Genomic DNA, 15,022 nt, shown 5'->3' with positions numbered 1-15,022 from the left:
CCCGACTCAGATACAGAATGCTTCTCCTTCACACTGGATTGGGGAGGGAGTGGGGCAAGGTTCGGAGCCGTTACGCTGTTCTTGCTTTCTCTTCCCTGAAATTACCCCTGTTATCTCCTCCTTCCCTAGCCTGAGAGAAGTTGAGCACCTTGGGTTTGGGAAGGGGCCCTGAAGAGGGAAGGTGCTGCAGCAGGTGACTTCCCTCTTGTCACACTGCGGCACCCTCCGCATCCTCGTCGCCCCATTTCCAGAAAAGTGTAATGGAAGCATTTCATGTGTAAATTCCATTAAAAACCAGAGAATATCTTCCAGGCACAGTGAAAATAAATTCAACAAACTATTCAAAGTTATAGTAATTACCATTGCACAGCTCAGCAGTTTTACCTTAAAAATACTGAGTATAAGTGGTTACAAGTAAGGTAGAATCAATTTAGTATTAATAAAAAGCCCAGTACATTTCCTTAATAGGAATTATGTTGTATTTTTAATCTTATGGATTTTTTCCTCTGTATTTGCAAGTTCCCACCTAATTTTAACCTATTAACTCCATTAAGGACATGTAGTGGGTGTCATAACCACTAATTCTGCTTGTAAACATTATATAGAGTTTACTCATTTCTCTGAAAAATTCAATAGACTTCTTCCTACTTTCACAGAATTGCTTATAATCCTCCACCCTAGGGCAGAGGACTCAGGGGGGAGGAGAGGAAGTATTAAAAAGAAAAAAAAAACTATGTTAGACGGAAAGAAGATACACTTTTACTTTGGGGAGCCTGTGGGACTATTCCTTTAAGTAACCTAATTATGATGGGGATTTGTTTGACTTTGGGTTAATCACCTGCAGTTACTGCAACCTGGGCAAGCCCCAGTTATAAATTAATGAAGGGGTCTGCAGAGAGAGGAGAAATTCCTGAGCATACATCGGATGGAGCGGCACGCCCTGAGGAACGGAGGAAAGATGCCACTGGAGTATAAAGGATCTGTATTTAATTTGCCTTTCCTGCTGTTGGTCTATTTATATAGTTACTCCACACTGTTTCTGTTGTGTTCCACGATCTCCTTGGACTGCCACGCCCATGCCAGCCTCGGAGGGGCCTTACACCCATGGTGGTGGGAAGGCCATGAGATGGGCATTTTTCTAAGGGGCCAAATAAATTCAGAATGAATTCCTTTAGACGATAGTGTTTTTGTGTTTTGTGTTTTTTGTGTTTTGTTTTTCTCTTTAACACTACTATATTTCAGCAGGGCTTCCTGAAATAGAATGTGATCACCAAGGATCTTACCACTCTTGCTTTTTTGTCGAGCTTGGAGACAAGGACATTTTTTGCAGCAGTAAAGTGAGGACAGGAGTTGGCTGTTTTCCTCAGAAGCAAGAAAGGCCTTTCCCAGGACTTTGTTGGTACATCACTTTGTTGCTCAAAATTGGCAATATGACCTCTGCGTTAATAAGAAAATATTAGATTCACATGTTATTATCTGACAGTAGGTTAATGTGAAAAATACTGTATTATGAAAAATGTATTTCACAATATTCTAACAGATGCTGCTAGTATAATAGCCTAATGTAGCAAATGCACCAAATGTGCTTGAGCATGTTTTTGACACTATTTTCATAAGTGATGATATATCCTAATTGAAACTTACTAAAATTATGTTTTCTCCTCCAACTGTCATGAAAACATACCAAACTATGTGTTTTGTGTACCCATGATTTAGGAATATAAGATATATATTCCTTTTGGCTTTCTCCTCTGTGATTTAGAGTTAGATTTGAAAATATGAGATTTTATCCCTCCGAATACTAGCCCAGTGAGTTTATTCAGTTCCCAGGTATGCATTAATTATCCTTAACCACTTATAAAGCCAACTGTAGACTCGAAGATTTGTATAAAACATTTTTAGATTTTTTTAAATTTGAAAAATCTACATCTAAAATGTTTTAAATCTAAAAACCCATTATAGAAAATAGTGTTATCTTTTTTTGAACTTGTGGAGTTAATTCCCTTAGGAATCTTAAGAGAAAGTTCTAAATATTTATTTTTATCACCATACATTAATTTGTGTATATATTGTGTCCTTGTATTAAGTAATTCTTTCATTAAGCCTTTTATCTTTTGAAATCCAACACACATTAGAAAAATATGAAAAACAGGGGCGCCTGGGTGGCTCAGTCGGTTAAGGATCTGCCTTTAGCTCAGGTCATGATCTCAGGGTCCTGGGATCAAGCTCCCTGCTCAGCAGGGAGTCTGCTTCTCCCTCTCCCTTTGCCATTTCCCCTGCTTGTACGTGTGCCCTCTCTCAAATAAATCAATAAAGTATTTTTTTGAAAAGTATGAAAAACAAAAATGTACAACCCATGTAAACTGCAATCCAGGTCAAGAAGTAAACGTTACCAGTACCCCCAGATACCCCCATCATGCCCTTTCCAATCACTGTACCTTCTCTCCCCACCCCTAGAGTTAACCACAATTTTAACTTTTACATCGATCGCTTTCTTGCTTGCTCCTATTCATGCATTTGAAATACTATGGTTTAGTTTTATCTGGTCTTTGGTTCTTGGTTTTGGTTTTTTTTGTGGTGGTGGTGGTTGCTGTCTTTGAAATTTACATAAATGGAGTTAATACAGCCAAGTATCTTTTTAGGTTCAACATTTTTCACTCGAAGTCATGTTTGTAAATGTAGTTATAATTAGTTTTCATTGCTGTGGAGTGTGTACGGTATCGTTGCTCTATTATATGAACTCACCACAAATTATTTATCCATTCTGCTGTTTGGGGCCCTTGGGAACAATGCTGCTATGGACATTCTTTCGTATGTCTTTTGATATGACATATCACATATTTCTGATGGGTGTATATTGGCAGGTCATAAGGTATATGTGTTTTTAACATTTTTAAAAGCCATATTTCTTTACCACCAGAGGGCTCTTGCAAGTTCCCATTGCTCTGTGTCCTAGCCACACTATTATTTCAGCCTCTCTGTATAGGGATACCACATGGTTTTCATTTCCATTTCCCTCATTACTAATAAAGTTGAACAACATTTCATATATTTATTGGCTATTCTGTAAAGTTGCTGTTCAAGTGTCTGGCTCTTTTTATACTGTGTTGATTTATAAGTGTTCTTTACGTATTCTGGATTTGAGCTGATTGTGCAGTGTATGTGTTCTAGACCTCACTCACACCCGGTTATTTGCCTTTTCACCATCCTGAAAGATTCTGCTGAAGCTCAGAAATGCTTAATTTTAACATTTTCAGATTCATCCAAGATTTCCTTTATGATTCTGTCCTCTTTAGGAAGTCTTTCCCTACCCTGAGATCATGAATATAATCCCATATGTTAACATATGGATTTATCATTTTGCTTTTCATATTTAAATTCAGAATTGACTTTTTGGTATGTTTTGAGGTAGGGGTTAATTTTCATTTATTTCTGGATGGATAATCAATTGTCTTAGCACTATTCATTAAAAAGATGATCCTTTCCCCACTGCTTTGTATAGTTCCACCCTTGTTGTAAATTGTCTGTTATGCCTAGGTTAATTTGTGGGCTTTCTATTCTGTTAGTGTATTTTACATTGTTTTTGTCACATTATCTTAAATAATGTAGCTTTATGATAAATTCTGATACTCGTAGAACAGGGCATTCTACTGTGTTAATTTTTATTTTATTATTTTATTTTATTGTGGTAAGAACATTTAACATGATGTCTACCCTTTAACAAATGTCTAAGCGTACAATACAATATTGTTAATTATAGGCACTACATTGTACAGCAGATCTCTAGAACTTATTTATCTTGGGTAACTGTAACTATATACTCGTTGAACAGCAACTCCCCATTTTCCCTACCCCCACCCTTTGGCTACCGACGTTCTGCTCTCTGCTTCTGTGGTTGTGACTATTTTACATATTTCATATAAGTGGAATCATGCAGTATTTGTCTGTGTCTGGCTTATTTCACTCAGCATCACGTCCCCAGGTTCATCCATGTTGTCACATTTCTTTCTTTTATAAGGCTGAATAATACTGCGTTGTATGTATAGACCGTGAGCACTTCGGGATTAGCTTGTCAGGCTCCACAAAGAAACCTGTTGAGATTTCAACTGTTACTGCATTTCATCTGTAGATCAGTTTAGAGATAATATTACAAAATTGGGCTTTCTGGTACATTACAATAGTATATCCGTGTAGCGCTTCTCAGTTTGCCTCTATTCATAGTTTTCTATGTAGAGGCCTCACGTTATCACTTGTACATTTATTTCTAGATACTTGATATCTTATGCTCTAATATAAATGCTAATTAAAAATTTTTTTTTTCAATTTTTATTTTAAGTGGGCTCCACACCCAATGTGGGGCTTGAACTCATGACCCTGAGACCAAGGAGTCGCTCACTCTGTCAACTAAGCCAGCCAGGCACCCCTAAATGCTATTTTTGAATAAATTTTATTTTTAGATTTGTGGCTGGTGTATAGCAATGTATGGACTTAAAATTTTTACCTTTGTATACAACTGTAATTCATCTGTGGACTTCAGATTTCTTTTGTACCTAATTACATAATCTGCACCTGAGGACGGTTTTATCTCCTCCCCTTCCAAATCATTATACCTTTTATTGCGTTGCGTGCGTTGCGTTGCGTTGCGTTTAGTAAGGCTAGGACTTTCACTGGCTGGAATCTCCACTACAGTGTTGACTAGAAGTGGTAATGGTTGGCACCATTGTCACATCCCCAGTTTCAAAGGGGAAACATTCAAAAGTTTTTCTCTTAAGTATGATGTTACACATTGCTAGATTTGGTTTGCTAATCATTTAATTTAGATTTTTAAATCTAAGTTCATGAAAGAGAAAATTCTGTAATTTTTCTCATAATGTCCTGGTCAGGCTTTCACTTTAAGGTTTTGCTAGATTCTGAAAGTCAACTGGAGAGTTTCCTCTTTCCCTACTATCTGGAAGAGTTTTCATAAGACTAGCAGTATTCATTAGAATTCACCAGTGAAGCCTTCTAGCTAAAGGTTTTTAGTTTTGTTTTTTGCTTGTTTTGGAAAGGTTTTTAATTATAAATTCAATCTCTTCAGTTAACACTGTTCAGATATTCTGTTTCTTCTTGTGTGCATCTTCGTTAGCTGTGGTTTTCTAGGAATCTGTCCATTTCATCAGAATTTCAAATTTATTGGGAAAAAAGTTGTTTTTACTATCCTTTTATGTTTTTGTGGTCTATAGCATATGTGGTGATGTCTCCTTTTTCATTCCTGATTCCTGATATTTGTTAGTCATGCCTTCTCTTTCTTCTTAAATTGGACTCTCTAACATTTATCTATTTTTATTACTCTTTTCAGATAATTTGTTTTCATTATCATTTAGTTACCGTGGGTTATTTCCAAGCATATAGGTATTGTTTTCTTTACTAGGAGATAGTTTTGATTTCTAGCTGATTAAAAGACCTATTCTGAATGATTTCTGCCATTTGAAAATCTTTGCTTCATTTTTATAAATAGTTTTGTAAAAATACCACTACGTGCTTAAGAAGATGTGTATTTCATAGTTGTGGGGTATGCTGTTCTGCATATTACTATTAGGTCAATTTTGCTTATTGTGATATTCAAATCTTCTACATATTTACTGTGTTTGTCTGTTTGGTCTGTTACTAAAAGAAAGTATGCTAAAGTCATCCCCACTGGTTGTAGATTGGCCTATTTCTCTTTCTAGTTCTGGCAATTTCTGCTTTCTATAGTCTGAGCCCATGTTACTAAATACATGCAAATTTGGACCTATTTTATCTTCCTGGTAAATTGAAAGTTCAAATTGAGTTTATCTCTTCATCTCTAGTAATGGTTATTACTATTAATGGCTAACCTTGACTGATATTAATGTAGCTACAATTTTCTTTTAGTTATTGCACGATAAATAATTTCCCATCCTTTTCAACTTTCTGTTTCTCAGTGTTTTACATTATTGACTTATAAATAGCAGATAGTCTTATTTATTTAATCAGAGTTTACCAATCTTTGTCATTAAAGACACAGTGAAGACATTTACACTTATTGTAATTGAGTCTGAGTCTGTGTCAGTCTTTAAACAACAATTTTTCACGTTCCGAAAATAGTTCATTAACACCTGTGAGTGTAAGAAATTTATCCTCTCTGATTTGTATATAAATGTGTAGGGATTTATGAAACCTTCTCATGTCCTATTATTTCTTTGACTGCTATATAATGAAAAGAGATCCAGGGGCTAAAATACACTAAGAACAACATTTCTGATTTAGTGTTTTGGGAATTTTGCCTGCAGCTCTTGTCTTTATTGTGATTTACCTAATTCCAATAACACAGCATTAACGATGTATCTCTTAATATATCTTTTTCACAAAATACTATAAAGATTTCATTCTTGATTACAGGGCTGTGACTCCCAAATGAGTGTGTCAGAAATGTCCTGTAGTGAAAGTACATCCTCATGTCAGTCTCTTGAACATGGCTCGGTTCCAGAAATTCTCATTGGCCTGCTTTATAATGCCACAACTGGAAGACTATCAGCAGAAGTGATAAAAGGCAGCCACTTCAAAAACTTGGCAGCAAACAGACCACCCAGTGAGTGAAAAAAAATTTTTTTAATGCTTATGTTTTCTGCACTTACGGGACTCTCAGTGTTAGGGGCCTCAATCCTATCATTTAGTCTTAACCGATCAAAATGAAATGGTATAATCATCAGCCAATCTGTTTCATGTTTTCTATTTCCAGTCATTTGGGAAGTGGAAAAATTTGAAATTCAAAATATTGTAAGGTGACAAGACTTTTAATTTTTCATAGTGTCTGCCGAATAAATTATCCCTATCATAGCCATTATCTTCCAATGCTAGAAAAAGTTACAGAGTTTTTTAAAGTTAGTAATATTCCACAGATATGGTCAAGAATATATATGGCTGTTGGTGTCAACTGAAGAATGATGTGGTATTTTCTGTCTGCATGCAGTACTATGAACTAATGTTAATAATTCTGTATTTTTTCTCTTTTCTCTGTTAAGATTATTTAAGAAGAAACTGTTTCCTCACATTTTTCCTCCTCTAATATTATAAATTAGTACTGCCAGCGAGTCTTTTCTTAAATGGCTTGGCTTTGCCTTTCCCAGGACAAGTAGAATAAGGAATAGTTTGATATTTCCCCTAGATGCGAGGAGAGGAAAGCAAGATGGGGTACTGTGCCCTGCTCTATATGCCTGTCACGCCTCCCTCCTTATCTCTCTTCCTGCTCATGGGGGTGGAGGCAGATTACGGGAGTGCAGAGAGATCGTCGCTCACTAGACCTCCAAAACCGTTTGTCAATATCTGTAGGAATGAGTTGGGAACGTAACAGCTTTTTTATACTTCTCTGAAATCAAAGCTGTTAGTCTCCTAAGCTAAAAAAGTTGAAAGGAAATCTTGAATAGTAATGGCCACTTAAATTTACTTAAAGATTTCTCACAGACTTGCTTAAAGCCATCTTCTACTCAGAGTCTCAAATAATTATTGGAGGGGAAACTTTTTCCTCCCTTGAATTAAATTAATTCATTTACCTCCAGATGTCTTCAACATTGTCTTTTTAATTCAAGTGAAAAGTCACAAAAATATATTTGGTTTTCCCTAAGTAATATTGGAAACCTTGCTTCTTACAGATATCATGGAATGTATCTATTCCTGAATTAAAAGTCAGAAGGCCAAAATTATGTGTATTCTTCTACCCTTGGATGAGTAACCTAACTCCCCTAAGTCTGTTTCCTCATATGTAAAATTGAGGTTGTGTCTGTCACAGGGTAACTGTGAGACTCAAATCGGATAAAGGTGCATAAAAGAAGGATGGAATTATTATTGTCCCCTTTCTCCTTTCAGAAGGAAGAGTTCAGAGGGAGGAAAGAAGCAATTACTAGAATAAACAGCTTTGGAAGTGTGACCTGGGTTCTCTTTATTGATACATACTTAGAATGCAAACTCAAATGGTCTGGGAAGTAACTTAAATGAACAAACTTGGCAGGTGGAAGATAAGGAGCATTGGGAGGCAGTGACGAATGCAAGCATGCATACCCTGCCTCGAGACATGCAGAGTCACAACTTCTGAACACTGTAACGGATGAACAGAATATTACGTGGGGTTACATCCAGCCAGCAGCTCTCAGCTTGCCATTCCTGCTTTAGCTAACAGTTTGATTTTTTGACATATATTTAGCTTGAGATGCTAAAAGCTAGCAGAATGGAATGATATGCTTGCCTTTCTGTCCTTGCTTGTACCCACTCTGATAGAAACAGAGAAACCAGAACTAAAATGAAGAGGGGTGGGGGGATGGAGGCAGGGTGGATAATAAACAGGTTGAGAGATTAGCATCCACAACTTAGAGTAGGTGTTTTCAGGTTAAAGAGTAAATTAGAGCAATTTCCATTATTTTAGAATTAGATCTTCAATATCAGGGTGGTTAATGGTGTTAGCTGGGAGGCAGCTAGTAGGTAAATATAAGTCAACATTAAAATTAATTGTATGTAAATAAAATCTTTAAAAAAATGAAGTGGAGTATTTACAAAGTAAAATATAATCCAGTTTTATCAGTCTGTCTTATACTGTATATGTTCTATAAGATTGTGACTCTTCGTATATACCTAGTTCTAGGCCTTGAACTGTGTTATCAACTGAATGATCCAAAGAAACAATGGGAACATTCAAGAGCAAAACTTTTAATAGTCCTATTTTATTTTGTTTAAACTTAATTTTTTTGTATTACATTGAAAGTAATAGAAGTATTTGAAATATTTACTATTGCATGGATAGACTTCAAAACTTAGCATAATAGTAGTCTTATAATGACTTTTATTCAGTCTTTTATATAGTCTGATAATTTGCATGATTCTATGTTCAATGTGCTTTAGACCAAGAGGATATCATTATAAAGATGTTCCGCCTTTAAAACAGTGTAATTTTTGTTTAAGATTACACAAGGACCTTAAAAATTCTCATTCCATGAAATTTACCCAACAACCCTTTTGTTCAACCCCTCTACCTGAATTAAAATGCTAAAGTTTTGTGTTCTTCCAACTCCAGTGAACAGTGTTTCCTCTTTAATTCTAACCTTTGACCCTCTTTCACCCAACAATTGACATCTGGTCATTATTTCTTTTACTGCTTTCCACCCCCTGTTGTCAGATGGACTGTTCTGTTGTCTAAAACACTTGATAGGTGGACAGGTTTATATAATCCGAGGTGAGTTCCTGTAGAGGCTAATTGGATGTTGTCTTTTCATGCAAAAACAAAATACCCTAAAACTTGCCAGCAGTGAAGCTGTCCACCATGTTGGTTTCCAAAAAAATGCACATTTATTATCTGTGGTACTTTAAATAAAACTAACTTAGAATTTATCTCTGATTATGGATGATGGTATTCAGAGTATGTATAAAATAAGCAAAACTTTTTAAATTAAAGGTTTTATTTTTCATGTATTGTATTTTGATTCATACAATAGATATCTCATGAGAAATATTGCAATTTTCATTAAAATTAATTGAAATTTTGATATGAAGTACACATGATGGATCACCATGCTGAAGATCATTTGCATGAGTCTAAAGAACCTGAAAACACAGTTGTTTGAAGAGAGGGTTTATCTCCCAAATAATCAGGCAATGAACTGTTATGTTTCACTTTGTACACTAAACATCACATCCATTTTTTTTGTAATTCATGAAAACAATTAAGAATACCATACTTTAAATTTTACATTAAATTCTGCCAAAAAAAGAGAATCCTGTAGTATTTATTTTAACTATCCAAAAAGCACATTAAATGTACTCTTGCATGAAACCAGGAGAAAGTTTTCCTTGATTTGCTAAACTTTGAGCCCTTAATGCATTTGGCTTCATTTTGGCCCTTTTAAATGTTTTTAAAATATATTTAAAAACCACATCCATGCAGAGATTTTTTTGACATTTCATCCTAAGCTGTTTTGATGTCATCTTTGCATTCTTGTCTTCTTTTTCTCTTTACCATTTGCCTTCATTTCTATTTGTTTGTTTATTCTTATTCTCTGAAAACACAGTGGAATGCTTTACAGTGTTGTGGCTAATTGAGCTTGCTAAGTGTTTATTAATGCTATGATGTCCTGCTTAGTGAAGCTAAATGGGGATGGGGTTGGGAAGGGGTGGGAATGGGAGGTCAAGGATTGGGGGTGGGAGGGTGGAGGAAGGATTATGAGGTATACCTTTAAATTCTAACTATGACGTAGAAGTAGTGAGGTTGAGATATTATGACCCACAAAAGATTTGCATTCTCTGTACTTGTCACATTCTGTAAGCATCAGCATCAAAATGGAATTCGTTGAATTTCCATTAAACATGGTATACACCATATCCTTATAAAGTATAAAGACTTCACGTTCTCAACAAACATCACAAGGAAGGTGTTTTGAGTTTGTTTCAAATGATATTTGTGGTATTTTTTTTTTTCTGTAGATACGTATGTTAAATTAACTCTCCTGAATTCCATGGGTCAAGAGATGTCCAAATGCAAGACATCCATCCGCAGAGGGCAGCCTAATCCAGTATACAAGGAAACTTTTGTTTTTCAAGTGGCCCTATTTCAACTTTCTGATGTGACACTCATACTGTCTGTGTATAACAAACGCAGCATGAAAAGAAAAGAGATGATAGGCTGGATTTCTTTAGGTCTGAACAGCTCTGGAGAAGAGGAGCTCAATCACTGGACTGAAATGAAAGAGTTGAAAGGACAGCAAGTGTGTAGATGGCATGCGTTACTAGAGTCATGATGAATAGGGTAACCAAGCAATTACAATCCAAGGCAGCATTATCTCTGATTGCAGCATTACTGTTTTTACCTAGTCACCATTAGAAGAGCTGTTCTTTGGAGCATCATCCTCAACATTCTACCAGAATGCGTTAAGGTCTGCGGAAAGAGCGTCTAATACTGACACAAATGAAGAAAAGATGTGTCTCTGGTAGAGCTTGTTTGGGAAATGAGACACTTGCATCATCATTGTTAACAGTCCTCCAGAGCTTTAAGAACATACTTTTGGTTTGAAGTTAAGTTTACTTTGGCAAAAGAGCCAGTAATTTCATGAAAAAAAAAAAATCAAAACTATAAGTGATTTTTTTAAATCAGAATTTTTAGTTGCAACACTGTTTTAGGATCACCCTAAATGTTAACCAGGAAACACATATTTTGACTGGCTCATCCCTGGTGTTGGAAATGTTCTTTAAGCTGGAAAAAGTAGGTCTCCAGCTCTATCATGAGGCATATCTAATGGTGAAGGATTTCAATTACATAGAAAATTGTTTTATTTCAGATATTTTCCCTTTGTGCACTTAGTTTCATTGTGCCTCAGTTCTTCTCAATAGCACTCAATCTCAAGTGCAAGCAAGTATTCATTTTCATAAAGGAATTTTTTTATATGTTATTTTAAAAAAACCAACAACTCATTTCTTCATTTGCCTCTGCTTTTGCCTGATCCAAAGAGACCCAGTCCCTGGGCTGGTCCTTTGCAAGTCGTTTAGACAGGTTGTACTGTGGAACCACGTAACTTTCTGTTGAAAGCACTTCCTGTATTCTTGTATTCCAATGTAGGAAGCTAATAGAGCAGGACTTTACTTTAAAATACTTTCAACAATTGACTCTCTAAAATTGTAGTAATGTGAAAATACGTTTTTTTACAAACTAAAAAAAAATATAGTAGATAAGCTGATGAAAATTGAAAACAGTTCAAGTTAAAGAAAATGTTAATTGTCTGCTCTGAGAATGGAATGACCAACACTGCATAAAGCAGGTATAGTTCCAATAAGAAACCGTTCTCTCTCTAAATCTTCTTCAGTCTTACTTCGATTTGTACTTGTGATCTAAAGACTCTCCAGTTCTCAGTTTGAATCAGAACATCATGTTAAAAACAGTTCTGAGATTCCTTATGAAATTTCTAGTGACCTGTGACTAGATTTTATGAAACTTACAGATACGTTCTTCAACGTGACGTCATTCTGTGCCTTTCATGTAAGTTACATTTGCTCATACAGCTTGAAAGTTGTATTTGCAAAATTAGGCCTTCAATTTTTATAAATGTAAAGATTCCTCAGAACAGTGTCACAAGATCTTTATTTCCTCTGAAGTATGTAAAAGTTGTATAATGTGCTAATTTTTTTAAATGGCAAGGCATTTTCATTTGTTGTTTTTATATTTAGGAACTCTTATTAATCAGGAATATTATAAGCTGTTTTCTTTTTAATTTTGCTTCTTGCCCAGTATATAATTTATGCATATACTTTATTAAAATAGAATATGTTTTGTATATATGAAAAATATTTTCTTCCTTCTCTTTCTAATTTCTAATTAAACTAGACAAAAACATACTATTTACCAGTTACTAAAAAGCAGCATACCATTGTTCCTAGTCCCAACTAAGCACTATATATTAGTGCTTGTTATTACACGAGGACTTGTTATTACCACAATAACAAAACCGTGCATAGACATTATTATTTCAGCTTGGCTCTACTGAAAGGCCTTAAAAGAAATCCAAAAAGACAGTGAACTCCTAATATTTTTTAGTTTAAAAAATGGCAGCTCTATGCACTCATGTACACGAATTATAAGATAAAATACAGATGTTATATTGGGTGACCTGAGGTTTAAGAATGTATGTTACAGAGTTGCATTAAAGAGAAAACCCATTCTTCTATTGTTACACTAACGAGCTTTTTCCAGGGTTTTTTAATAAATGAGTTAAGTTACAAAGTTAGAATCTGTATCAAATGGTGAAATATCTCACGTACATATTTTCAGCAACAGTATGGAAAGAGATTTGAAGGGGGGTTGTAGACCTTAGTGAGAAACTGGATTTAAGCATTTCACGCAACGAGGATCTTTTCTGGCTTTGAAACAACTGACTGCATTGCTAAGAACTGGGATCTTCCTAATGGAAAGAGTTAGTCTTAGTCGTAGCTATAACAAAGCCTAATCAGTAATCGAACACATTATGAGACCAGTGTGGTGCTTTCTCCTTCAGTGATGAAAAGACCTAACTAGCTGTTATTTGCTAAATCTGGCTTTCTTCAGACTCTGCCCAGAACTGTGTGTGCACTTTGGTCTGTCATTACGGGGTTATCTGGTATAGATATCAAATCCAATGTGGCTTAAAAATTAATCAACAATATTAAAGGTTTTTTAAGAAGGACCCTACCTCCACCCCAGCTGCCAAGTCCTCAAAGAGTATGAATTTATGTGTATGTGTATCTGTATACACACACATGCCTACACACACACACACACACACACACACACACACACACACACACATGCCTATACACACACACACACACACACACACACACACACACACATGCCTATACACACACACACACACACACACACACACACACACACACATGCCTATACACACACACACACACACACACACACACACACACACATGCCTATACACACACACACACACACACACACTTGTAAAGGTGAAGGTGCCCTGGCTTTTTCCAATAACTAATTAGAGAAACATTTATCAAGTTTATGGATTATTTTTCTCCTCTGTATATTTACTAGAAATTATATTTGGTTTTGGGTGCTATTTGCTACCATTCTCCTCCACACACAGCAAAATATGTATATTTTTATCTTGTGGATTGACACAACTTAGCGTAATTACTCCCCAAAATTTATCTATTCTTTTAGCAAAAGATTAAATAGGTCTCGAGAGACCCACTTCACTCTACTGAATCTAATGTACAAGACAGTGCTACTGCTCTTTTGTGTGCTTAAATTTGCATGAAAGCGTAAAGGCAAAATCTTATATCTCAGCAGTTTGCAGCAAATAGGGGCCCACCGGTGGGCAGCAGGTTCTGTCTCAGAAACTTGAGCAAGACAACGCACTTTCTTATTGTTCTCTTAAAGTCCCCAAAGTTTTATAAAAAATGAGATAGTCCAAATATGGCAATTGACTGGCATTCATGAGAGCTCCTGAGCCTGGAATTACAGGCTTTATCTGTCTCCCAAATGAGCTGCAAAATGTAGTTGCTTATTACTGCCCAGGAAACAAAGGGTATTTCAAATCAGTAAAGAATTTGTTTAGTAGAATATCCTCTTACTTTCAGAAGCGTTCTTCTATACTCTCGTGTCTTCTGTACTGTCCACATTTTGTGTGAAATCCATTTATTTGTCTGTCTTCTTACTATGCATTCAGTGAATTCTCCATAATGTATTTAGTGACAAAAATAATAAATTGGACCACAATTTTAAATTTAAAGAAAAGCCAGTAAGTATCGAAGCTACCTTGATTAGTATACACATGTTTAAGTATAGGGCCTGGTAGGGTGGTTTCATCCAGCCTAGTGCAGATAGATGCCCAGGGCTACATGTTAAATCATTTTCTTGATACCCTCATTATTTTCATTTACTTCTCAGGTGAATCAGAAGCATAATCACTGATCGCAAGGTAAGACAGCATCCATAGGGTAAGAGGTCATAGAATTGAGGGTGTTAAGATGAAGATGGAGACCAAATGAGATCACAGCTTTTCAAGTGAACTGAGAGGCGATTTGAAGGTATAAATCTCAGATGAAATAAGAACAGTAGTCACCAACAAATTTTTTCCTGATATGAATAGAAATGACACAAATCCACTGGCCTAAAATTGCCATTCGCCTAGATGGACTAGATGGCCAATTCATAGAGATTTTTCTCATCGATGGTCATTACATTATTTCACACTGATAGTTCTCATCCATCAGTTTTTATTTCTTGTCTTCTTCCATTCACCACCCCCCAGCTCACCCATGGCCTGCACTGGAGGTAGCCATCATCATCCCCACCAACCAAACTCAATATTGAGCAGAAAGCTAAATATGCGATGAAACATTTTTTTAATTAACTTTTAAGACATCATCTGTGCCCACCAAAATGTATAATGATGATGATGGTAACTGCTATAATTTATTAAGGTCTAGCATTATAATTTATTATTTCTTTTGATTCTCACAACAATGCTATAAAGTA

The 15,022-nt window shown here is 35.6% G+C and overlaps 1 protein-coding gene across 3 annotated transcripts in view; it reads left to right on the top strand.

Annotated features, from left to right (window-relative positions):
- SYT14 (synaptotagmin 14) overlaps window positions 1-13,242 on the top strand; it is a 194,055-nt gene extending 180,813 nt beyond the window's left edge. For 2 of the 3 annotated variants that reach the window (XM_078078157.1, XM_078078158.1), the window contains exons 7-9: window positions 6,400-6,589; window positions 9,164-9,220; window positions 10,465-13,242. In XM_078078157.1, the coding sequence (XP_077934283.1) occupies window positions 6,400-6,589; window positions 9,164-9,220; window positions 10,465-10,778 (561 nt within the window). In that variant the 3' untranslated portion in view covers window positions 10,779-13,242. The remainder of the gene's footprint in view (window positions 1-6,399; window positions 6,590-9,163; window positions 9,221-10,464) is intronic. The other variant, XM_078078159.1, reaches the window with a different exon arrangement.
- The last annotated feature ends 1,780 nt before the right edge of the window (window positions 13,243-15,022 follow it).

This window comes from Halichoerus grypus, chromosome 7 (assembly GCF_964656455.1).
Source record: "Halichoerus grypus chromosome 7, mHalGry1.hap1.1, whole genome shotgun sequence".
Classification (NCBI taxonomy): Eukaryota; Metazoa; Chordata; class Mammalia; order Carnivora; family Phocidae; genus Halichoerus; species Halichoerus grypus.
The sequence above is the reverse complement of the archived record's forward strand: the minus strand, read 5'-3'. Positions and strand labels throughout refer to the sequence as shown.